The sequence below is a fragment of the Glossina fuscipes genome, unplaced genomic scaffold, assembly GCF_014805625.2.
Source record: "Glossina fuscipes isolate IAEA_lab_2018 unplaced genomic scaffold, Yale_Gfus_2 0, whole genome shotgun sequence".
Taxonomy (NCBI): domain Eukaryota; kingdom Metazoa; phylum Arthropoda; class Insecta; order Diptera; family Glossinidae; genus Glossina; species Glossina fuscipes.
This window is the reverse complement of record NW_023998414.1, coordinates 28,774,504-28,799,242: the sequence shown is the minus strand read 5'-3', so window position 1 is coordinate 28,799,242 and position 24,739 is coordinate 28,774,504. Positions and strand designations below refer to the sequence as shown.

At 32.4% G+C, this 24,739-nt stretch overlaps 3 protein-coding genes across 3 annotated transcripts; 1 reads left to right on the top strand and 2 right to left on the bottom strand.

Moving 5' to 3' along the window:
• Positions 1–6,987: 6,987 nt before the first annotated feature.
• LOC119639941 (proton-coupled amino acid transporter 4-like) lies at positions 6,988–9,883 on the bottom strand. Its single transcript, XM_038037724.1, has 6 exons — positions 9,858–9,883; positions 9,394–9,754; positions 8,886–9,340; positions 8,653–8,828; positions 8,328–8,580; positions 6,988–7,117 (listed from the first exon to the last, which is right to left on the bottom strand). Exons 1-6 carry the CDS (start codon positions 9,881–9,883, stop codon positions 6,988–6,990), a joined length of 1,401 nt encoding a protein of 466 aa, XP_037893652.1.
• A 1,847-nt stretch (positions 9,884–11,730) lies between these two features.
• Positions 11,731–13,693, top strand: LOC119640924 (pre-rRNA-processing protein esf2-like). The gene is made up of 3 exons (XM_038039282.1): positions 11,731–11,770; positions 12,482–12,940; positions 13,022–13,693. The coding sequence occupies exons 2-3, from the start codon at positions 12,547–12,549 to the stop codon at positions 13,399–13,401; spliced, it is 774 nt and encodes a 257-aa protein (XP_037895210.1). The 5' UTR covers positions 11,731–11,770; positions 12,482–12,546; the 3' UTR covers positions 13,402–13,693.
• A 49-nt stretch (positions 13,694–13,742) lies between these two features.
• LOC119632372 (proton-coupled amino acid transporter 4) lies at positions 13,743–24,734 on the bottom strand. Its single transcript, XM_038025254.1, has 6 exons — positions 24,719–24,734; positions 15,682–15,900; positions 14,873–15,233; positions 14,356–14,813; positions 14,096–14,271; positions 13,743–14,027 (listed from the first exon to the last, which is right to left on the bottom strand). The coding sequence occupies exons 2-6, from the start codon at positions 15,795–15,797 to the stop codon at positions 13,783–13,785; spliced, it is 1,356 nt and encodes a 451-aa protein (XP_037881182.1). The 5' UTR covers positions 15,798–15,900; positions 24,719–24,734; the 3' UTR covers positions 13,743–13,782.
• Positions 24,735–24,739: the final 5 nt, after the last annotated feature.

Genomic DNA, 24,739 nt, shown 5'->3' with positions numbered 1-24,739 from the left:
CTTGTTCCAAACTTTTTCGTTCTTTTTTTTTAAATGAAAAAATACTAAAATATATCATTAACGCTAGCTAGATATGATTACTTTGGACATATACGCATTGATTGATACGCATTGAAAAACATAAAATAGCTTTACTGAATCGATATGTATAAACAATATTTTCGAACAGAAGAAATACGTAACGTCCACTTGTTCGTTCGAAGCAATTTCAAATTTTTGCCATTCTCTTTGATGTCTTGGATGGTGGATAAATCAGGCGTATTGCTCAAGCCAGAGCTATTAAATCGTTTTCGCTTTTTATCTAAATTTGTTCCCGCTTCTGTATGTTCCAATGATCGACTAAAGAATAGAGTTACATTATCAAAATAAGGCCGATCGAGAGAATACTTGTACATGTGTATAGGTGATAAAGTCTGTCCTACTGACTATCTGACTGTTACGAACTTTAGAATCAAATTACTATACCTCAATGAAATTGAATAATGTCTATGTATATAGAAGCTAATGTATTCTACTTAGTTAGAACTTCATAGAGATGGGAGATAGTTATGTGAAATTTAAATAAAAAACCATTTCTCGCTAATTAATCTTTATTGATTTAGAGTATTCTAAAATTTCCTTTACGCCTTTATATAGATCTTTTTCGAAGCATTTTATTGGTTACCTACCATAGAGTTGTTTTCATTGCTGAAATTCTGTTTGTTAATTAAGTTTGTTTATTAGTAAACCTGTTTAATTGATTACAAGCTACCTTGCCATACAATGTAAACTTTGTAGGTTTGTTTTAAATAGACGAACTTGTTCTTCAACCATTCTCCTTCCCTACTAAGTGCCTAATACGTTATATTTGATTATAACATCGTTATGGTGTTACTGGAGGTGTGCCAAGTATAACTACATATTTATTTATTGAATAACAATTTCTACTGTTTAGTATTTTTGTGCATTTTTTATTTTATTTTTATATATATATATATTTTTTTTTTTTTTTTTTTTGATTATATCATCGTTTTGTCTCCACTTATTTTATGAGCTAAATTTACATACAAAAAAAAGAGAAAAAATTTACCTCGTAATCGAACAATCATACTTAAAAGTAAGCTTGTGTGCATGGAACATCAAATGTGTGTGTGTGTGTGTGTGTGTGTGTGGAATGCATTGCATGAACTAATCAAATATCTATAAGCTGCGGAATGCATACGACCCTATCCATGATAATTTCTCTGTTAGTTGCACGAATTTGAAATTTTATTATTTCTGTTGACACTGATTAGGAGGCATTTGTGCTGTAGATCTTTAGATTCCTAATCTTTGTTTGACTGAGTGCATCGAAATGTATTTAATTGTTCTGCTTTTTAAGAAATGTCATAACAGGTACAAAATCTTTTGCTTTTTTTTTTTCTATTTGAATAACAACTCAAAATGGGTCCTCCTTACATACGTGCAGGTGTGGTAGTGATGAAGAAAGATTATCGATAGCGGTAAAGGGGAAATGGGGAAAATTTTCGACTTGAAAGCGGGAACATCTTGAACAGTAAGACTTTTTTATACTGTGACAATATTGCGAATTTTGCTGGACATCGTAGTATATATGATATCGTCGGCATATAACGAAAGAGCCTCTTTTCTGCTTTGGACACAATCAAGTTATTTGCCCAAGTCAGATCATTTTATGTAACAAAAAACGGAAAAAAAAATCATAGCAGAGACTCGGAAGACTGATGGCATCAGCTTGGTTTAGTAAAAGATTTGGAAGACTGCGACGGCGGCAGCTTGAGAGTCAACTGACACTTGTTATACCACTTATCGACCGAGTACTCACTATAACAATGAACACAAAGCAGTCGCAATCACTGTATGGTCTACTGCACTGAGGATTGAAGACGAAGCTGTCGACTTGATAGTAGTATTTCTCAGCTACTTGGCTATGGGCCATATGCCAAATCCACCAAACAAAAAAAAAGAGAACATATTAAAGAAGCGCCAACACATTCAACTCGAAACTCTGATATACGATATTAACGTTGCGCCCATAATTACCGAAAAATGTGTATAGTTATGGGGTCCTTTGTACACACATTTTTAGTTTGTACAATTACCCGGGAAATCTTGTCAAGTTGTAGAAGGCTTGATATATGCACGGCATATGTTATAACCGATATAAGATAAAATGTATACCGGGCGAAAGAGTCTTTGCTCTTTCTTGAGATCAAATATCGCACGAAAGATACGATCACTTCAAAGCGGAATATATGTTATTTCTTGCTTTAAAATTATAGGAAAAAAAAAATGGATTGAAATCGAATATAACTTTGCAATAAATTATTTTTCCCCTATAGTTTAAAAGCCTTATTGATTAGCATAAGAGCATAAATCTTATTGATTAGCATAAGATCGTTTTAGTCATGTTTGTCGATCAGCGTATATTTTTCGCTATGTCCGTTGTTAATACGTTTAAATTCATAAAAAGCTCGGAAAGTATATTTTTACTTTGATTGCGCTTGCGCAAAAGTCTCTACTTGCAAAGAGGGAAAACTAAAAAACAAACTTGAAGAAATTTTTTAACATATTATTGGAACTTCCAAGAAATATCGGTACCATTAAAATGATTCGTGCATGAAAAGATCGGATCATGTGCCTGGGGAAGCCGGCTTATAAATAAATAGACTATGTATCCGTAGGTAAATGCCTTGTTACAAGCTTTTTGAAGATTTAAAAGCCCGACACACGAGTTGTCTTTAAAGTTGTAGTGATTTCGTCAATCGTCGAGCAATTATGCTAATAAAAATTTCAATTTATTCGAGCAGACAGAATCGAATCTATTTCAATGACTTAAGCATTCTAAAAAGATTTTAATTTAAGTCTTCAAAATTTATTGATTCATACAATTTAATTGCGATGGAATATATAAAATCATCGTTTTTGATTATAGAGGACAAGATGCATATTACTGATAATTAGAAAAAGAAATTCATTTATTTCTTTTTGTCTTCTTTTTAAGCAATTATCTTATCTAGGAAACATCGGGTATCATAACAGGAAGGGATTAAAAGTGCGTCTTTCATTGTATAACATTTGAGAATTTGATTAATGGCAAGCGTATAAGACCGATTTGAAAATGTAGCAACTTGCAATACTCTTAGAATCATATTTTTATAACCATCACCCAAGTATGAGCGGTATATTCATTTTGTCAAAACGTTTGTCACGCCCGAAAAGAAATTCCAGAGAACCTCACAAAATGTATATATTCTTGATCAGCATCAAATTCTGAATTGATTTAACCATGTCCGTCTGTCCGTCTGTATCCTGGCCGCCAAAATGCAACTATCGACTTCAAAGTTGGCAGAAACCTTGAAAGTTCTTGCATGTTGATTGCTATTGAAAATGGCCCAAATTGGACGAAGAACACGCCTACAGTACCACGTAGGCTGAGAACACTTCATTTTTCAAATTGTAGTGGGAAGGCGGAAGGGGGAGGGGGTTGATTAGGTTTTTTGCTTATTACCCATAAAATACAGCAAATAAATCTACAAAAATGTGGACATATGTGCTATGGGCTATGCCCGCATAAATATACGAAACAATACCATAGGATATAAAGGTATAATTTTTTTTTTCCAACACCTTTATAACGCGTAGAGGTAGGCTTTAAAATACCCATAAAGCACATAAAATTTTGGCAGATTTCATATTTAAAATGCATTTAAGCATGTCCGTCTGTTAGTCTGTCCAGTATGCCGAACTGCCGAACTATGCAGTATCTGTAGTAAATATTCTCCTGTTCGCAAAAATGAAGATATCGCACACAAATATGCGTAAGATTATGAAAACTACCTAAATCGATTAAAAGAGCCGCCTACAGCACTCACACGCCTACACAACAGAAACTGTGAAAACCTTTGCTTTCCGTGTTTTCATTCACTCACTCACTCACTCAATACTATAGAGTATGAAAATTTAGTTCTTTTCCTTTTTTTTTTTAGCCTTTTTTAGCACAACAACGGTGCTGGGTGTAAGAGATTCGATCACGACCGCATATAATTTTCTAACTTCTTTAACTTCATCTTATCCGATCGAAGAATTGAAATGCTTAAAATGATGTATATGCGTATAGCGATTGTTCAAATGCTTTCTTTTCATTCCGTGAATTTTATCTATGTATTCATCTATGTACATACGGCTTATGATTTTCCTCTCATACACATATGTGTGTGGGTAAGCACTATTCCCTTAATTACTTTCGTGTAAACTTTCACAAACCTATGATCAACTTATCATTGATTTATGACTTGCTTTTTTATTCTTATCCCACAAAAAAATAAGCAAAAAAACAACAACTTCTTATTAAGTACCCTTGCACCACACCTTATAACCAAAAAAAAAAAAAAGTTAAAATATCATGATGGATTATAGGCAACGGATGTTATCGCTTTTGTTGTTATATCTGTCACAAGTTTTTCTTCTTGGTTTTGTTTTTCATTATTTGACTTTAAAAAGACATTAATCGAGTTGAAGTTTACGTCCCAAAGCTGTTTATATTACGTTATTTAGCTTAAGATAAAATAAGAAAAAGATTCTATTCGGCTTTTAATACAAGACAACACTTAATAAACTCGTAGGATTGCATACAGTAATGGGTTGACTATGGCAAAGTCCATATGATTTATGCGAAATGTGTCTAAACTCAATGACATTCCGACTATTGGTTTACAATTTACAACTGTTTTGCTTACGCTCTTTCCATTACTTTGAAGTGGGGTAACCAGAAAAAAAAAAAAAAAGTCCAACTGGTAAACGAATTTTTCCTATTATCTAATAACGGCGATATCTATATCTTATCCTACGCACTTATGCAGTCCTATATTATTTTCAATGCTCGGCTCGTGAAATACATATCGACTTCGAAGGAAATAAGAAAGTTCATTTTACTTTAGGGCGACTTTACAGCACCTACCTACTTATCAAAACTGTAAACCTACATATAAAAAATGTGCTTTTTCAGCCCATACTTTCATGTTTGTTGCATAGTAGTCTTGTTTTTCCATTACGCCCTATAATATCGGCATATCGATATAGTACCGATCACAAACCACATTGATACTTTATAATATATATACGCTTTATCATTGGAATATTCTGAACCGATTTATCCATGCCGTTCTATGCGTTCGGCCGTTCATCTGCTTTACGCGTGCTTTTAGAACAATCAGTTGATAGGCTAAAATTGGGTTTGAAAATAATCCGTCATCCACTTAGAACGATACTCGCCGTAGCCAAAGAAGTATGACTTCTTTTCAAAGCCTCAGCGAAATGTGCGTTCACGTTTTAGTACAAAGACAAGACACAGATATCATCCGTCATTTTTTGCCGAAAATTAACAACGATACCGATCAGCTGAGCCCAATTACAAAATTTATCCAAACGTACCATCATTTGCCTTTAACCGAGCGTGACTATTCTGCTTACTTCAATTATGCTCGTTTCAGTTGGCCCACCATTTGACAATCTATTCACGTATCGCTGTAGTAAATATTTTTACAAGACTTTGTATAGTTTGTAGGATGTTGCTTAATGTGGAATTCTTTGTGAGCGAATCATGCCCATTGTCATATGTTGCCAGTTAGTAGGCTTTCTATTACTACACTGAAGATAGACGTACGGATGGACGTAGGCAAATCGTCTCAAAGTCTTATTTCGGTTAAGAATATACAACTGTATGTACACATAGAGAGAGGAAAATCTAGGAAGATAAAATGTACGCTTAGCTTGGATCACGTCTTTTGCCATTCTCCAGTAGCTCTGTGACATACATTATATATAATCATTTTGTTGAAATTTGGTTGTACTACTGAAAGGTAGAGAACAATTGTCTATATGGAACCGATTTTATGTAGACCCTTTTATTCTTGTGTAGTTTCTTTTATGAGATGAGCCCGCGATCAAGCAGACTTGACTAAATCGATTCCGCTGCTCACGATAGTTAAGAAAATCATATGGAAACTCCAATGTGTATTCTTCTACCTTCCTTGTTATAGCATCTGTGCTGGGTCTAAACAAATTTTAAATCTTTGACTAATTGCACGTGAACCTATGAACAGATTTAGTTACTTTTCAAACTTGATCCGTAAGAACACATTTAAGGTTAAACTTGTATAGTTCAGTTCTGCTTACAGTTTACATCGGTGTTTCGTTAAGGGTGATAAGAAAAAATTATAGACCAAGTTTGTTCTTTTAGACACAGGTTTTGAGATCACAATCGTGGTTTTCACAAGTGAACAGATCGACACATACATGCCTTAATTGAATTTGTTATTCGTCCTGATCAAGAATATGTACTTTACAGTATTGTCGAAATCTATATATCTATGTAAACAATGCAAACGCATAGGTTTAATAAATCTGATATACTGCCCATGGTTAGCATAGCAATAAGATAAAACTAATCGAGATAAATGAAATTGCATATGTAGTTGAATTTATATATTTCAATCGGGAGAATAAATTAACTTACCTTTCCAGCTGCTTTCTTATAACGTCTGGTGGCCTCGTTTATCAAATCCTTTACCAATAAATTGCCATTACCGCAAGGCACCACAATTCGTGTTTCACCAAAACAAACGGTTACTTTCATATTGATAACTGAACATAGAAAAATAACAATTTATACAAAAACCTTTTTTATTCGTTAATTTCCCAAAATCATATAGAAAAGCACTTTATATCGTAGCACTTGTTTAATCAAATTATGGTTTTTTTTTTCCTTCTCTCAAAAACAAATATGCCGTATATAAGAACAAAAATACTAGTTTTTACTGAAAATTTAACTTAACACACGCACACATCGCATTGCATTAAAAAAGAAAGAAAAAACATTAAATGACATTAACATTGGTGGCGTCAGAAACACGTTACAAAAATTAAACAAAATCAACACAAGCACACTGCATGCTCACATAGTAATACCACGCACTAAATTTTCTGTTTTCAAAATACGAGGTTATTACTATTATTATCGTCGTTACTGTTATTGTAGTTGTTGTCGCTGTTAATATTGTAATTACTGCTTGCTTCGTCGTCGCTGTTGTTATTATTATTAGTGGCGGTAACAGAAATACTAGTAGCGTTAATATTAAAAAATATTAACAGCAGCTGCATTTTGTTAGAAGACTATTACGCATATGTAATACATATAAAGCGTTGTTATAATTCGATTAGAACAAAATGAGTGCAGTGAGAGAAAAAGTATTCAGCTATATGCAAGAGAGACAGAAAACACATTTTAGTATAAGATTAAAGGACACTTGTATGATCAATGCACATGTATATATATTATAGTATATATAAGTATAAATAAATTTTCCCCATAAAAAGCACTTGTTAAAAAGAGATGGCCATATAACTTATTATTACATTCGCATTTATAATGTTTGTACATTTTTTAATAGCCATAATATATTTCATTGTTAAAACTTTGTGTTATTGCTCTTGGAATTTTTGCGCAAAATCCTATGAATCACTTAGCGTTTGATGATTTCCTTACTTTAGCTTAACGTTTTCAATAATTTTTATATAGCTTTTGCAAGCTATGTAGAATAATTTTTCCAATTTATGTTTATATCATCTTTTCTTTTTTTTGTATATTTTTCTCTACACTTTTCTTTTTATTTTACCTTTTAACTAAATGCTCAGCAGTTTGATTTAAGACCTGTTTTCGTTGCGCATAAGCTTATTACTTTTTATGTGGTGTAAAGAGAGTCGTTTAAAGTTGTTGCTGTTGTAAATTCTTCAAGATCGTTGCTAAAATATTAGTTATCGTTGTCTTTTTATTTATAATAATTTGTTTAAACGATTTCTGCTCCTATTTTTTTTTTTTTTTTGTTAAAGAATTTTTTTATTTCCCATTTTTACTAATATGTTTATTTCACAAAGCTTTATATTCCTCTACACGCGACGCTCCAACTTAAAAACAAGCGGAGCTCAATCTCCTCCAATACGTTTATGTCAACAATCGCAACTCGTTTGCCATACGTAACGTATTTTTCCAACTATATTGCTTTGTACTTATGCTTAATTATTCTATGGATTTGCATTTTTTTAGGGTTGCGTTATTTAGGGTTGCCATACTATTTTGATATGTACATTTTTTATTAAGTTGATCTTCGATTGAATTTATTGAATTAGCTGACGGTTTAAAACAGTAGATTGAAAGTTTACAATTTTTTAAAGGCTTTAACACTTCAAATTTTGTAAAAATATAAAACAATACAAAGGCAAATTCAAAGCGCATACAAGGGAAAATAAATTGTTGTAATACAACAGCTTACAATATATAATTTTGTTTAAATGCTTCCACTATTTGCTCTATACTCTTAAAGGTACCGAGTCCAATACCAAAGGAAGCGATTATCAATATTATCACATTTTTTACATAAATGTACCATTTAAGCTCTTCGGGAGTTTGAGCTTTTACCGCAAAATCTATAAAAACAGGTATAACAAACGCCAATGTAGTCGAACAAAAGGCACCAATTAATGAAATGAAAAGCTCCAAATTGGGTACCAGCAGGGCGACGCAAACTATTTAAAATTTAAAAATACATGGAATGAGCAAAATTTCAAATATTTTGTATAAAACCGATCTTATCTAACAGGTTAGGACTATAAAGATAAAACGCAAGGACACTTCCACTATTAAACGATAACCTTGAACAAATTTCCATCTTTGTAACATCGGTAGCCATATAATATTAAACATTATAAAAAATTGTATTGGATATCCAAAAAAGACACCCAAGGCGGCTACTAACTTGACAGCCTGATTGAAACTAATAGGAATATTTTATATTAAGCGTAATACATATTTTTCTATTTGACTTACTTACGGGATTGTTTCATCTAAATTTAGCGTAATGCTACCTTCTACTTCCTCACCCCACTTTATATAGGTGATGACACCGGTAAATATGAATACAAAAGTTATGAGAGCAGTAATAATATTTAGAATACCGAGAGGCCGGTTGAAATCATTTGGATCTTTCATGGCATTGCGTAGCGGCAAAACCAAAGCTATTCCTTCATACGAAAATAATGCTGTACCAAAGCTTAAAGCCATATTGGGAAGATTAGTGATTAAGCTTCGGTCTTCCGTTGAAGGCATTCCTTCCGTAAAAGCCACTGTCAGAGTGGCTGCTACGCCAAAAATAAGGCAAAGATTACCAATATTTGATACTGGGGCAATATGGTGCAAACCGGTGAATAAAGACGGTACCATAACAAAAGGCATACAGAATAACATGGTTAAAGATTGACCGTAATCTATATCATACGTTTGTAAAACCTAATAAAAGTTAATTATAGCTGGATCCACTCAGAATTGCATCAATTTCTTACCTGATATAAATTCTTTGTAATAAATAGAATATATATCGAACAAAATCCGAATTGAGTTATGAATAAAAAACTTTCAGTTATTCTTCTCATAACTGTAGCTATGGGCTTAAAATAGCCGGGTGCGTATTGAAAACACTTTTCTGTCGTGTCAGGGTATTCAAAACTTTCGGCGCCCTCTGTTTTACTCACTGCATCTAATGAACCATAAATCAACATTAGTTCACAATGAACGCACAGAACCGCTATTATGGGCATTTGTATTGAAGCGTACACCAAGCCACCGTTCTTATAACAATCACCCATTGCATATAGTCCCGCTCCGACACAGCCTTTAAACAAATGAGTTGCTGTCACAAAATTACTAAAAATTTAAATTTTATTCGAGGCTCTTTTAACCCTTAAAATTCATCTTTGCAAAGTATGTCTTAGCATATTTTTATCATTTACAGATCTTTAAAACATACCGGTTGAAGCACCTTAAGCACTCCATTATTTTTATGACTTTTACTATTTCTTATAATATGTTGAAAATTTTCCTTCTTTTTCCAATAACAAATTGTATTTGTTGATCCCTCTATTTCAGACATTGACAAATAACAGAAAAATAATTATTTCAACAATTTTAATTGAACACCGATTTTAGTGTTCGTAACCATAAAAAAAATCAACAAAAAAAAACTAAAAGTTTAAAAAAGTTATCATTGTTAGCATATCAAATAAATATGTTTATAAAGTCAGTACATTATATCATTATTATTTATATATAATTATTAGTGGTAAAGAAGAAGACCGTAATGACTGAAATAATTTAGAATAGGATATACATTGACTTCCCTATTTTTGCTCCACAAACGCGGTACAGTAGTTCGGGTGTTTAAAATTTCTCTCCTAATAAGCCTGAACTAATCACGTATCTTTTAGTTAACATTCGTCCCCGACGAAAGCAAAAGTTGATACGTGGTTTCCATTGCGTAAGAGTTTCGTCATCGCTTCTGATGTTATCATTCATGTCGAATGAAAAAACTGAAAAAAAGAATTAACATGTTTACATTTTGCTGTGATTGTCAAAACAACAAACTGCTGGTTCTTCTCTCCGATAAAAGAAACAACATATCCAAAAAGGCGCAAGTGCATAAAAATTTAAAAATTAATTATTTTATTACATAAATTATTTTTTAAATTTTCTATCTATACAAGTTTGCAAATGACATATTGACGCTATGCTTTATTTTCGTCGTTATCTCACAAACCTTCTTGAATATGTAAACTTTTATCATCAGAAAATATTTGCATATGATAAATGTTACTATCTTTCTCATCCTCCAGTTAATCTTGAATTACGTATGCTATCGTTGCCCACTATTTGTCATTAACGCTCGTTTTTTTTTTAATGAACGCACAACGACTGCGAAATACACTCTCTCCTATCTATCAAATAAGACGAACGCAAAATGAGCACGTAACTCGTTTTTACGGTAGTATTAGTTTTTTAGGGCTAGTATTGGTGGTTTAGAGTTGTATTTATAAGAGGAAACCACTGCAAATGAAAAAAAATACTACAAATAGAATTGTTTACTTATAAATAGCTGAAACAAACAAAAAAAATTTTAAATATGTGAGAACTAAATAATATATATAGATAACATATACATCCAATAAAATGCTAATGATGATCATATGTATATATTGCTTATCAAGTCATTAACAATTTTAAAAGCTCATCATTTTATTGGATGTATTGGTCTCATCGTGAACAGATGTAACATGTTTTCTTAGTAGGCAAGAAGTAGGTGTTAGATTTTACGTAATATTAACAAATAATCAAGTAATGTGCATCTTATAAATACATTTTTGTGCAGACTTATCCGTGTGCTCATGCTATGGTATTTCGCTTAACACGAGGCTCGAGATTCGCGGAAGCGGCAAAGGGATTTGCGAGATGCTTGCAATCTTTTTGCAGTGCCTAAAAAGGTGTAGGTACATGTTTTTTTATATTCGTGATTATACACCGGTGACTGTCAAAAACAGATGAGGAAGGAGAAACAAAGATAGAAATGGGGAGGTGGTGGCCGCAACCTAGTAGATGTGTGTTTAATCCTTAAATATTATGCATTTACCGACTGACTACTCACTATACTTATAAATAAAGTAAGCTCTACTGCACTGGGACTTGAACCCGCGAACACTCGCTTGCCAACCGCGATTCTTAATTACTCGGCTACTCATGTAGATTTCAGCAGTGCTACACAGTGAACATTTTTAATTAGTATATCAGAAATGTCAAAAGAAAGGGAAGTAAAACTTTGCGTGGAATATTTTCAGTGGAGCGTTAATTCCAAGACAACGTTGTTTTGTCAAAAATGCGGTATTCAAGGTGGTAAGTAAGTTTTGTTGTGCTTATGTTTTTGTAGCGTTTTGTCATAATATACACGATGATTGAAATGTCCCTAATATGTATTGAAGTGATTGAATGCGTAGATGGAACTCATATTTAATTTCAAAGCCTGCACAAATTGAAGGAGTTTTCGTTAAGAGAAAAAGAAAGCATAGTATAGAGAAAGGTTTCATGATTTTATTTTCGATATATGATTATCTTAATACAAATCGTGTTTCGCATTTCGCGGCCTGACGCAACGAGGTGCCATTTTCTTTTTCTCCCAAACTCCCAAATGGTAAACGCACTGGGTAGCCGCGCTACCATATTGTTTTGTGGATAAATTTAAATAAAAACATACGGTTTTCGATCCGAAAATTAAGAAATCACCGTAAACGCAAACAACAAATTTACAAAAAAATAACAATTTTGTTACTCTTTAAAACCTGCTTAAATTTTATAACACCATCGAGAGTCTTTTTTTGTGTTAATTTATCCATAATTTGGAGATTACCATTTATGATTCTCTAATAGAAATTCATTCAAAAATATACGATAAAAAAATAGAAATTCTCGCGCCTGACTCTAATTGGCGATTTTATTTACATTTCAACAAACGTGTCTTTATATTCGAAATGGAATTTTTTAATTCATGTTTTACGTGAGGAAAATTTCGCTGCTAATCTGGCAACACTAATCTTTTTCATGAGCAAGATTCGCTGCTTATCTGGCAACATTAATTTTTTTGATCAACAAGATTGAATTTGTGTTGAAAAACAATGCAGTTAACCCAACAGCGAAAAATGAATGTAAAATCAGGAAAGGTGAAGAATTTTACAAATTCTTCAACACCTCCAGAACAAGAGTGTTTGTTAAAAGCGGTTTCAGATCCCGCTGTGGAGAAGAAAGTCCAGCGTTCCCAGGAGAATTCGAAGTTGGTTGCAGACAATGAATCGAAATTGGATGTTAATGGTGGGTTAGCTAGGGGAAACAGTGAGCACGAAACAACTTCAGATGATTTGCCATCTTCTAAAAATAGAAAGAAACGCAAAAAGGGGATCATCTATGTTTCGAATCTGCCCAAACACATGAATGTAACACGCATAAAAGAGATTCTGGGTGCATATGGCAAAATTGGTCGTGTATATTTACAACCGGAGAAATTACCAAAAAGTAAGTAAGAAAACATTGTCCTTTTAAACAGTGTTTTGCTTGCAAAGTGAGAATAGTTTAAAATTTTATTTATTTGCTTAGGTTCTGACAAAAAGGCTAAGAAACGCAAACCATTTGCTCGTCACTTTACTGAGGGTTGGATAGAATTCGAATCCAAACGCGTAGCCAAACAAATTGTTCCTCTCCTTAATAATAAGCAAATATCTACACGCAAGAGATCGCAATTCTATGACTGCTTATGGAGTATGAAGTATCTGCCCAGATTTAAATGGTATCATCTAACTGAACGAATGAATTACGAACAAGCTGTTTACAAACAAAGGCTTATGAATGAAGTATCTCAAGCTCGGAAGGAAACAACATTTTTCCAAAATAATTTGGATAAGAGCGAGTTAATAAAAAGGCGTGAAAAGAAATTGAAAAAAATGGCGAAGGCGAACGCAAGCAATAACGTTGACTGACCGCAACATCTAAAGAGAGAAAATTAATTTGTTGGCAATTAGGATTAATAAAGCACTTAAATTGCGCTTAAATTGATAACAATTTTTAATAAAGCTTAAGACTTAAAAGATCGAAAGAGATCATATATAAATTTATTTCAATTACTTATTTTTTCGATTTTTTTTTTTTCTTTTTTCCTCTTAAAAAATGTTACACAAATCTTTAACGTAGGATCACAACACTAGAAGATATAAAATATGTATATATATAAAAAATTGATAAAATTAAAATTACATACATTATTACTTAAAGTGCTATAAAGAAAAGTTGAATATATAAAAAATAGTTGTACGCCAAACGATAAATTAATGAAAAACAAAAAAAAAAAAAAACAATGAAAATTATGCATAAAATGCTTTTACTATCTCAACTATACTTTCATAGGTCCCAGTTACAATGCCCAAAACGGCCACTAGCAAGATCGCCATATTCTTGAAGTAAATCCACAATGTAAGCGATTTGGGGATTTGAGCTTTTACTACGAAATCTATAAAAACAGGTATAACAAATGCCAAAGCAGTTGAGCAGAACGCACCAATTAACGAAATGAAGAGATGTAGTTTCGGCACCAACAAAGCAACGCCAACTAATTACATGAAATAAAATTGGTAGAGATATAGTATTTGAAATTTTCTTAAAAAGTTTAAGACTTACAAGTCATTAGTATCAGAATAAAGCGTAAAGCTACTTGCGTTTGTATGGGATGACTTTGAGCGTAATTTAAATTTTGCTTTAACGGCGGCCATAAGATCTTAATCATTACGAAAAATTGTATGGGATAACCAAAAAAGACTCCAAGGGCAGCCACAATTTTAATAGCTTGAGAGAAGCTAATTATTATTATTATTATTTTTTTTTTTTACTTTTGTTCAAAAAGAATTGCTTTTTTCAATTAGTTTGTTAATGATACTCACATTTCTTCCACGTTCAAATTTAGAGTAATACTGCCTTGCACTTCTTCACCCCATTTCACGTAGCTGGTGAATCCCGTAAACATGAATATAATAGTTATGATGACCATTGTGATATTTAATACACCAAAACGACTGCTAAATTTTTCCGGTTCTTTCATCGAGTTGCGCAAAGGCAAAATTAAAGCTATACCTTCATAGGAAAATAATGCCGTACCGAAAAATAATGACATCTGAGTGCCCGATGTAAATAGATGTCTTTCGCTAAGCGAAGGCATAGGCCCACTTGTAAAGGCTATTGTCAAAGTCGCGACTAAGCCAAATATTAGGGCAACATTCGCAAACGCAGAGACAGGCGATATATATTTCAAATTGGTCATCAATGATGGTATCATAGCCGGAAGCAAAGCAATTAACATGGTCAAAGTAGGACTAATATCTAGACCATGAATTTCTAAAACCTATTGAAAAAATTATTATTTAATTCGGATATCGTCTTTCATAATTCCGAATAACTTACTTGATGTAAATTTTCGGTAATAAACACAAAATATATTGAACAAAAACCGAATTGAGTTACACACAGGAACATTTCCACAATAAGTCTCATTAGTTTTGATAAGCGTCTTAGCGGAGCCGGACCGTATTCGAAACATTTCTCCACCGTTTCGGGATAATCGTAAAATGTAGCGCCTGGTGTTTTTTCGACCGCTAATATCGAGCCATCAATCAACATTTGCTCACAATGGACACAAATCACTGCCAAAACCGGTAACAATAGTGTCGCGCCCGCCAACCCACCATTTTTAAAGCAATCACCCATCGCAAAAAGTCCAGCTCCTACGCTGCCCTTAAATAAATGAGTCGCGGCTTCTAAATTGCTAAAAATTATAAAAACACAATTTTCAATATAATAAAAATATTAAAACTATTTTGCCTTTCTGAACTTTTAGGAAATATATCGAAACTAGATGTTAAGTTAAAATTCCGAGTTGATTTAGTCAGTCAGGCTCGTCGGTCCTTTATTAGCAATATGAAGACAATATCTTGAATTGAAATTTAACATCTACAGTCTTGGCTGGATTCCTTAGAGGTATATATGAAAGTGGGCATGAATAGTAAGTTAGTTAATTCACAGAATCTGAAAAATTGAAAAATATTTTTTACAACGCATTTTTGTGTACACTTATTAGTACCCCGAGACCAGCATTAGATATCGGTCCTAAATATAACTATCGTCTATATATATATTAAGTGGCCTTGCCTTAAAAATCTGAGATTCACTGTCAAATGCTTTCAAATTAATTTCAAAGTTTTTCTTATACAAACCTTGTTTTATGGCTTTTTTTTGCAACGGCTTCTATGTCTTCTGTTTTGCCATTTCCATTTTCGATTTTATTACCAGGTTTTTCTATATCTTTAGTATTTTCCAAAGGTATACCCATTGTTGAGATATTTTCGTGAGACTTGCTGCGTTTGTTGTTCTTTTTTTTCCGCTTCTGAATTCACTTGCAATTATCACAGATTAATAAAAATTGTTCTTTTTTTCTTATTTTTTATATATATTTATGAAGAAAAAAATAAAAAAATATTTTATTATTATTTGTAAATTAATTTTCTAGTACTTTCCGCTTCTTTCTGAAAATTGTAATTAAAATTTTGAAAAAAAAATTTTTGTAATAATACTTAGGCGGCATTTGCAAGCGAAGATCTTAATATAAATTCGCCGATTAACCGTTAGCTATGGCAATAATCAGGTGTAGGAAACAAGCTTATAACCCATCAAAAATGAAATCGATCGATAATAACGAATATTGCTTGCTTTCTACTCACCATAAAAGAAGATAGATTGACTTATTTGCATACTCATCGGAGACGCACTTAAGATGTACACATCCTTGATCAGCGCAATATAGTGATATTGTTAATTTGATTATTTTCGTCAATACAATAAAAGATTTGAATATAAAAGTAAAGATGGTTTCAAAGCCTTTCATTGTATATATTGAAATTACAAGTGAATGGCGTAAGTGTTCTACATTAGGCATTGCGCGAAATTCGAAACTCAACTAAATTAATTTATAGCTTCAAGCAATTCAGGCATAGCGCACTAGCAAATGATTGTTGTGCCAGCAATTTTAGATGCGATAAAGCAGTCGCGTCATGTAATCATAAGCATTAAGTAAATCTGAGCATCGATATACGTGATAGACCTTATTATGCCTACTCTATGCCAATCGAAATGTACACCAATTGAAAATTTACTTATCAATCGCAAATAAGTATCGAATTAGATTCGCATTCGAAACTACTGCGAAACGCAAAGAACATTGTTGAAGTTTTTAGAGATTTGCCAGAGATTGTGGACGGAAGCATTTCAAAGTACATAATGAATTAACGCATGGAATCGCGTAATGTCTCCGAAGGTGTAAAAGACTGAGTTTGTTTTTAATTTGAGCAATTACTCAGGGGATTATCCCCCGAAGGGTGTAAGGCAAAAGAAACAAATAGGGAGGTGGTGGTGGTGAGAGCCTAGTGGTAAGGTACCCAAACGATAATTGTTATTCTGTATATATAGCTTCTATCAAAGAAAATTCTTCGTGCCTTGAGATATAAACCCGCGAACATTAACTTGGTAGTCGTGGTTCTTGCGTAATCGGCAACGGAGGTGAATCTGACTTGGCTATGAAGATCTGCGTTATAAGTACTAAATTATGCGCATAAGCCATCGGTCATGTTGGCATAAATTAAGAATTAAAAATCTATCTGAGGCCAATGGCTACTGAGTAAGTCAAAGTTGTTTAATTTAATGGAGAAATGTCCGCTGAAGATCAAAACATTAATCAGAGAAAAATGGTAGATGCTTGTGTGGTACTAAGTTACGAAGTTTCCTAAATTGATTACTATTTTCGAAAGTATGACGTAACGAGCGATATGTCACGCCGTCCGATTTCTTTCACTTAGCAGAAGCTTCTTTGAAGCCTACAGGTTTAGGAACAAATGTGTAGCCCTGGATTGTTGGTGTAGGTAGGGTGGGCGGGGAGCTTAGTTTTATATTCCATCAATATTTTTCTTCTTCGAACGAAGACATGGCGACCACATGATCACCTAAGATAAGGTCTAGTTCAGCGAGAGATTAATAAAAGATCCCATAAAACTGTAACTGACCGACTCTATAACAATCGCGATGATCAATAACATAGCAATATCATGCATAACATAATTAAGAGAATTTAATTTGGTCATACAGTTGTTTTCTACCGTTACTCCGAATTGCGTTCGTAGCAGCCGAAAATAGGGATTTTATCGAGTGATTGCCCAGTTTAGCAGTTAATCGCAGTGCCGTAGATTTTCAATTAATTACACAAAAAATCAAAATAAATTAATTTTAATGTAAATTTTTTCTCAAATAGCATACGCATTTTTTTGCACAACATTCGTAGCTATATAAACCATATAAACCATTTAGAGTATATCGGTCGTAAGACAGTGTTCGTGAAACATGTCACTTTAGCAAATATAAAACCCTAGAAAGAAAGTATTTCTGCCTTTGTTGCCGTAAATATGGCGAAGTCCCCTGTCCAGCTTAGCGGAATTGGATAAAATTAAGAAAAAAAAAACATTTAGTTAATTAATTATGAGCTAACAATTTAAGACAATGGAAAAAGTTCTTAATTTATGATTAACTAAGAACGGAGTCATAGATCGAGTTAACTGATTTTTGAACTTGGTCTAGCGACCTTATCAAAAACACAAATTCATTTTTCGACTACTGATAGGGGACGGGAGACACAGAAAACATGATTCAAGCAGTTTTGCTATTCATGCTTATCAAGAAGAAGAAGAAGAAGAAGAAGAAATATGCGTTAAATATGCTTTAGATGCGTTCTTATATCAATTCCATGGCATAAAATTTGAGAACACAACTTAACAAGCATTCAATGTAGGATATGATTGTCTAAGATTAGAATGCGAAAGATTCTAAGTCAAGGGCTACATCTTAGCTATTTAGCTAAAGACCGAGTTGTCTATTTGTAAGCCTGCACTACACCTTGCAACGTATGGTATAAACGACAATAACAAAGAAATCTTTTAATATATGAAAAAAAAAAAAGAAAACATGTTTAATGTAATGAATGCATTGCACACTATTTGTATTATCCAAGAACCGGTTTTTCATAAATAATTAAAACATATTCTCCAATCGATAAATAATTGTTGTTTCATTTTGAAACCACTAATGCACAATTCACTATTTGCAGTTATACAAAGAACAGATGTATTAACTGCTCAAATTGTTCTTAACTACGATATATGTAGATAGGTGTAAGTGCATAAAAATCGAATGAAACAAAACAAAACGCGGGCAAGGGTATATATGAGAGTACGAGAAAAACAAAACCAATATCATTGTACTACAGTATGAACTTTGTTTACATCTTTTTTTTTTTATTTTTTTTCCAAATCTATTGCACTCTTATAAAGTAATTGTAACTTGTATGTATTAGATTATATAAATTGTTAATTAATTTAAAAACGTTCACGGAAACACAAATAATTCAAATCATAATAATTCATTTTCATTATACCCCCTAATGTAATGCGCGAATATATTCAAGTTTTTCTTCTATTTGTCATAGATAAAAATTATGAAAATTATGAAAAGCTGATTAGAGTATTTGAATCGATCTGACCGATCCTATCCAAGAATTTTTTAAAATGTTCATCATCAAGCTTGAAGATAGACAGGCTCCATAGCTCTATGTATTTGTACAAGAGAGAAAAGAAATTGAAAATCACTTGAAGTTTGAACGCATACCTTGGAAACTTCCGATCCGTTTAGGTTGCATAGGCTGGCAGTAGAGTGAAAAATTTAAATTTCGTTTTTTAACGCGAATACAATGCAATCTCAATTGTTAGAGATGTATTAATTTTGTCCGTCCGTTTGTAACAGGCGGAAATAGATATTAAAGATTCGTTCAAATTTCATTTCATAAAATAATTCCGATTAATTGATATAATGATGTTGCAATGAAAAAAAAAAAAATAAATAAATACATATATATTTTTGTTAATTACTTTACGAAGAAAAAAAAAAAAAGGGAGAAGAATTTTAATTAAAAATTTTTTTTTTTTTTTTTTTTTTTTTTGCAAACCGATTGTTTTTCTAAAATATATAAATCATATTGAATGAGTTTTTAATGTCAACTTGAACTTAAAGTTAGATGTGCGCTGTAGACGCTTTCCATTAAATGCACGTGAGATGACGATTACCGAAAAGTTCTGCCTAAGGTGAATATATTTGTTTTAAAAAATTTTTATAAAAATAATGAAAACTAGTTGAAGTGTAGATCGTGATACAAGCTTACAACAATCTTACAATCAATAATAATAATAATAGTAATAATAATATATAATTAATTTAAATGTATTTCTAATTAAATTATTTCAAGATTGTTTTATTAAAGCTTTATTATCGCATTAGTTATTCTCTCGTCATTTATCGCATCATAATTTACAAAAAAAAAAAATATATATATATATATTTACTTCTTCTTTAAACGGTTACAATTTCGATCAAATTTATTTCTTAGTATCAGGGGATTTATATTAGATTCGTATGACTACTACGCTGCCTTAGTTATGAATAACTAACTGTAGAGGTATATCGTGCGGTTTTGATTTATAATTATATATACACATATATATATATATATATATGAACTAATAATAAAAATGCATTCAATAGCTTATGAATAATTGCACTTTTTTTTTCCCCGGGAAATATTAAAAAGAAAAAGTTATCTCGCCATTTATTATAAGATAAACTCAGATGGGAAGGGGATATATCAAGTTTTTCTTACGGAAGTTTATAAACTGATTACCAAAAGATTCATAATGTATTGTTTAATCATTAAAAAAAAAAAAAAAAAAAAAAAAAAAAAAAAAAAAAAAAAAAAAAAATTCAATGATAATTTGAACAAGAGAAAGAGTGCGAGCAAGAGAGCTTCGGTCAAAAAGTATTAAAGTTTTATCATTCATCTTGAGAAGAACTCAGTTATACGGCACACGTGTCAGAATGTGATTAATCGAAATCAATTAATCAGTGGACGTCTGTTTTGTCGGTTGAAAACATGAAAGCAAAAAGCTAATGCTTGACAAAAATACTCTTAGTTTTGATTCCTTCTACCTTAGCGAAAATTAAGAACGCTTTGAAAAGTAATCGGCAAATGTCAATGGGTTTTTAAGAATAATCGGGTCCATAAAATAAATATCAATTTAGTATTTAAAATATTTACTTATTTATGGTCCATGATTCACTATAAGGTGAGATCGGTCATCGATCGGTTGTATATGATACATTTATTCCAGACCAAAGTAATACGGCCTTCTGGCGATTCTCACCGTTCCTAGGAATTGATTCATGATTAAAGAGATGATGAAGAGATGTTTCTCTGACTCTTAAGGTCACGCTGTCTTAGGGCCAACATAATCTTTTCAGTTACTCTTTCATGGCTACATATTGATCAGAGGTTTTATATGCGAAAAATTTTTTTACCCCCCCAACGAAGAATAAGAATGTAATAATGTTCTTAGTCGACTTGTAATAATATTGCAAAGTATTAGAGGAGACTACATATATACAGTGAGTCAGGGCTTGATTTAGAATTAATTAGTTGATCTATTAATTCGGTGATTTGTTATTTTTTAAATCTGACGACCTAATTGACCATCATTTTTTTATCAGCTTCTGTGCGCCTCTTCTCTTTGCCCTTCTGCCCGGCCGCCGTTACGATTGGTCAGAAAAAATTTTTGTTAATGGAGTTTGCACTCTACATTCAAGATAAGAAAATTATTAACGCGTTCGATACGTAATTGCATTGCGTGCGAATATCTGATGCATAGAACATTTTTGCGATAATATAGAATGACACTTGGCTCATTTTGTGTACTTCAGGCACAGTGGGATTCAATTTTTGCAATAAGACCCGGAATCAAAAAGTATTTTTTCCCATTCTCTGTCTTTAGCATTTTTCAACATTTAAACAAGATTTAATTAATGCATAACGTATTCGCTTGAAAAACAATGAATGATGAGGGTTTTTTAGGAGAGATAATTCCGAATATTATTATATCACTCGATTTACTGATAACTACTTATGCAATGCGTATGTTTGCTTATTAATAAAAATTTTCTATTTTCAATAATTATCTACATCAACTGATAGATAAATCAAATCATTTTCCTAATTTTACTCGTATTTTTATTGGGCTGTAATTCGTTGGTTACGGAAGGAAGCACTTTGACATTTGACGCTTTCAAAGATATTTCTTATTTAGAGACGATATCACTTGTGGTACAAAAGTATAGTAAGTTTATGAGGATGTATACAGGACCAAAGAGGACTTGAGATAGACATACCCATATTTATTATATCGATCCATTTAAAATCATTCTTTGAATCGATCTAAGCTTATCTGTCCAGGTGTCCATCGTGTATTCTTGTGTTGAGATATTTTGATGAAATTTTGCACACCGACGGGTTTTGGTAGGACGGTGGAAGACATTTAATGGTGGCCTGTGGTTCACTAAAGTCTTTTCACTTGTGTCTATCTATTATCGAAATATGTGTGTATGCGTTTACCTTATTTACACAAACCAGAAATATGAAAATTTATTTATTTCAATTTCGCGATTAAAGAGATTTTCGTAGGCGAAATCATCGAATATGGCTAAATAGTTTAAAAACCCGTTATGGAAAATGAGTAAATCTTCTACAAAAGCTCAGTGGTATTTAGATTTTATCAACGTTTGCAATCACTGATTCAATGCGCGAACGATGTGCGAACAGAGACGTCTGTGGAAAGCAGTCTCAGAGCTTGACTCACACTCTTCTCAATTTACGAAACTTTCAACTTATCCTAATGTGACTTAAAATGGTAACGGGACATCAATTTTCTCATCTTTTATTCTGTAGAAAGACCCGATTTGATATATCTAGGATTCGCAAAAACCTATCTGTGTTTTGCTGCCTGTGTGGTTGCCTTAATTTTCATTATCAAAAATTAATAAATAAAAACATACACCTCTAACCAAAGGTTCGCCATTTTTGCGTGCAAATTTTGAGGTTATGTTCTAATATTTCTTTCAGTTTTTTCAAAGTTTTTCGATTTTTAAAATTCTCTCATTCGCTAAATATGATTTCAAAATTATTCAAATTAGGACCTATTGTTTCAATGGTCTTCATAGGCGCAAATTAAAACTTAGAAAAAAATATGTATGGGTGTAAGCGTACATTTTACAATGCTTCTCCGATGCGCTGAAGAACTGAGTATCGTTGTGATCAATCCTTTTTTGTGGTGGCTACAACAACCAAAACGTGAAAACAGAAGCGAATTCCTGAAAGCGATTTTTTTGCAAGGGCCACAAAGGATACGAAATTAAGGTGAAGATTTTAATTAGTGCTATTATATCTGGCAAGAATAGTTTCCGAAACTTTCACATTATAAAAGTCTTTGCTTTCAAACATTAGAAGATTCGTATAATCAGTGCGGGCATACGACAATGAATATACAATATATTTTAAGTGCATTGACTAATTTATACGAGAAACTGTCGGCTACACGCATAAAATTTTGATTTATAAACCTCTACCGCATTGAATAATAATTCAAGTTGCTTTGAAATTCTAAGGCAGCTTGAGACAAGTCTTGTCAGCCTGTATCCATAAGTTTTTTTAATAAACACAAAACTTAATATCCGGAAATTGCTCTCGTTGGCTTACTTAAAAAGAATTTCTTAAAAACTTTTTTAAACTCCAAAAAAAAAAAAGAAAAGAAAAACAAAGTAACTTAAATGAAACTTAAATTCAATATCGTAAGATATCGAAATGTAAGTAACAAGGACATGGAAAATATTTGCAAGAAAAATTTAATGATCGCCACAACTGACTGATATATAGAATTTTCCGCAAAATAAGTTCACTATATTCTCTTTAGTTTTTCTTAAAGAGAAAACGCATTAAGGACTCGGTAAAGATCTTAAAAAAGAAATGATCGCTTATAACGATCGCTTTTGTAAAATAATAATAATATTAAAAAAAAATAAAGAAACTGAATAAATGGAAACACTGTAGTAGGACATGGCTCATCATTAAATACCCTAAACCATATTACATTTATTCATATGACGACTTTTCGAAATAACGTTTCATATAGGTAGTGGCCGAAAGGATAGTTCGATTCGAACGATATTCCTATAGCATTTGTGTTTGGGCCAAAACACGTCGATTAAAATTTATTAAAATATATGTTAAAAATTGCGATCTGTAGGTTGAAGACAAGAAACCAAGATGGACGGACGGTTGAGCTGATGGACAAGCATAAGTCTATCCCTCTATCAGTAAGTGATTCTGATACCGATGGGTACCGATAACAGTTACCTCTATATCCCAATTCTTGTGAGTGTTGCATACATACGCAAAAAGCTTAATATAAGCTTGTACCGGGAGTGGTGTAGGGTACAAAGAAGGATATTTTATCACAAAAGTTTCAAATGCCATTATTGTTATTATTATTATTATTATTATACATTTTAGCCACAGAAATAAATTCTAAGACTAAAGTCTCAAAGCACTAGCATCTAAGGCTTTCGGCTTTATTAAACTCTTGCCTGCTGGGCCACCGTGGCGGATCCAATTGCCATTATAGTTTGGCGCGCTCTCTACAAATGAGACGCAGAGATTTTTTTTTTACTGCTTTCAGTTCTTTGAACGGATGTATCCCCAATACCCTCTTATCATTTCGTTTCTGTTTTATCGTTTATAGGAGTTTCGATTACTGATCGATCGAGAGGAATAAGCAAAATGTTTATAGGGCAAATCGCAATGATTTATCTCAGTTTTTTTTTTTTTTTTTAAAAGGATGAGCAGCTAAACGAACGAAATTAATTGAACTAAATTCCATTGTGATCATGCATTTGAGTTATTTTAGTAATCCTTGCGAGTCCTAGACTGTGTTCGCGCCTGTTGCAAGAGTTAGATAAAAGACTCATATGTGCGTCAATCTTTTGCGTAGCGTGTTAATGCTAAGGGAAGTTCGTCCTTGTTTTTGGCATTTTGCATTTGTCTTCTTTTTGCAATTTTTATAATTCGATCGATAACATTTCCGAAATTAACAATTGCCGGGAAGAAGAACGTGCTTGCTATTCGCCTTTTTTCACGCATAGACATACAAACACCCACACACACACACACATATATACACACACACATACACAAACATATACAATATATATATATATATATATATATATATACATTTATATATTTAGAAATAATCCATTGAATAACACGTAAATGCGCACCGAATTAAATGATAAATTAAA

Bases quoted from the DNA above. Each gene is read 5' to 3' on its own strand.
- LOC119639941 (XM_038037724.1), bottom strand. From the start codon at position 9,883: ATGGAGTGCTTAAGGTGCTTCAACCG. The intron at 9,341-9,393 runs GTAAGAAATTGA...AACTTTTATTAG, and splicing joins TTACAAAGAATTTATATCAG to GTTTTACAAACGTATGATAT. The intron at 8,829-8,885 runs GTAAGTAAGTCA...TATTCCTATTAG, and splicing joins AATTTAGATGAAACAATCCC to TTTCAATCAGGCTGTCAAGT.
- LOC119632372 (XM_038025254.1), bottom strand. From the start codon at position 15,797: ATGGGTATACCTTTGGAAAATACTAAAGATATAGAAAAACCTGGTAAT. The intron at 14,272-14,355 runs GTGAGTATCATT...AATAATAATTAG, and splicing joins AATTTGAACGTGGAAGAAAT to CTTCTCTCAAGCTATTAAAA. The intron at 14,028-14,095 runs GTAAGTCTTAAA...TCATGTAATTAG, and splicing joins TATTCTGATACTAATGACTT to TTGGCGTTGCTTTGTTGGTG.
- LOC119640924 (XM_038039282.1), top strand. From the start codon at position 12,547: ATGCAGTTAACCCAACAGCGAAAAATGAATGTAAAATCAGGAAAGGTG. The intron at 12,941-13,021 runs GTAAGTAAGAAA...TTATTTGCTTAG, and splicing joins ACCGGAGAAATTACCAAAAA to GTTCTGACAAAAAGGCTAAG.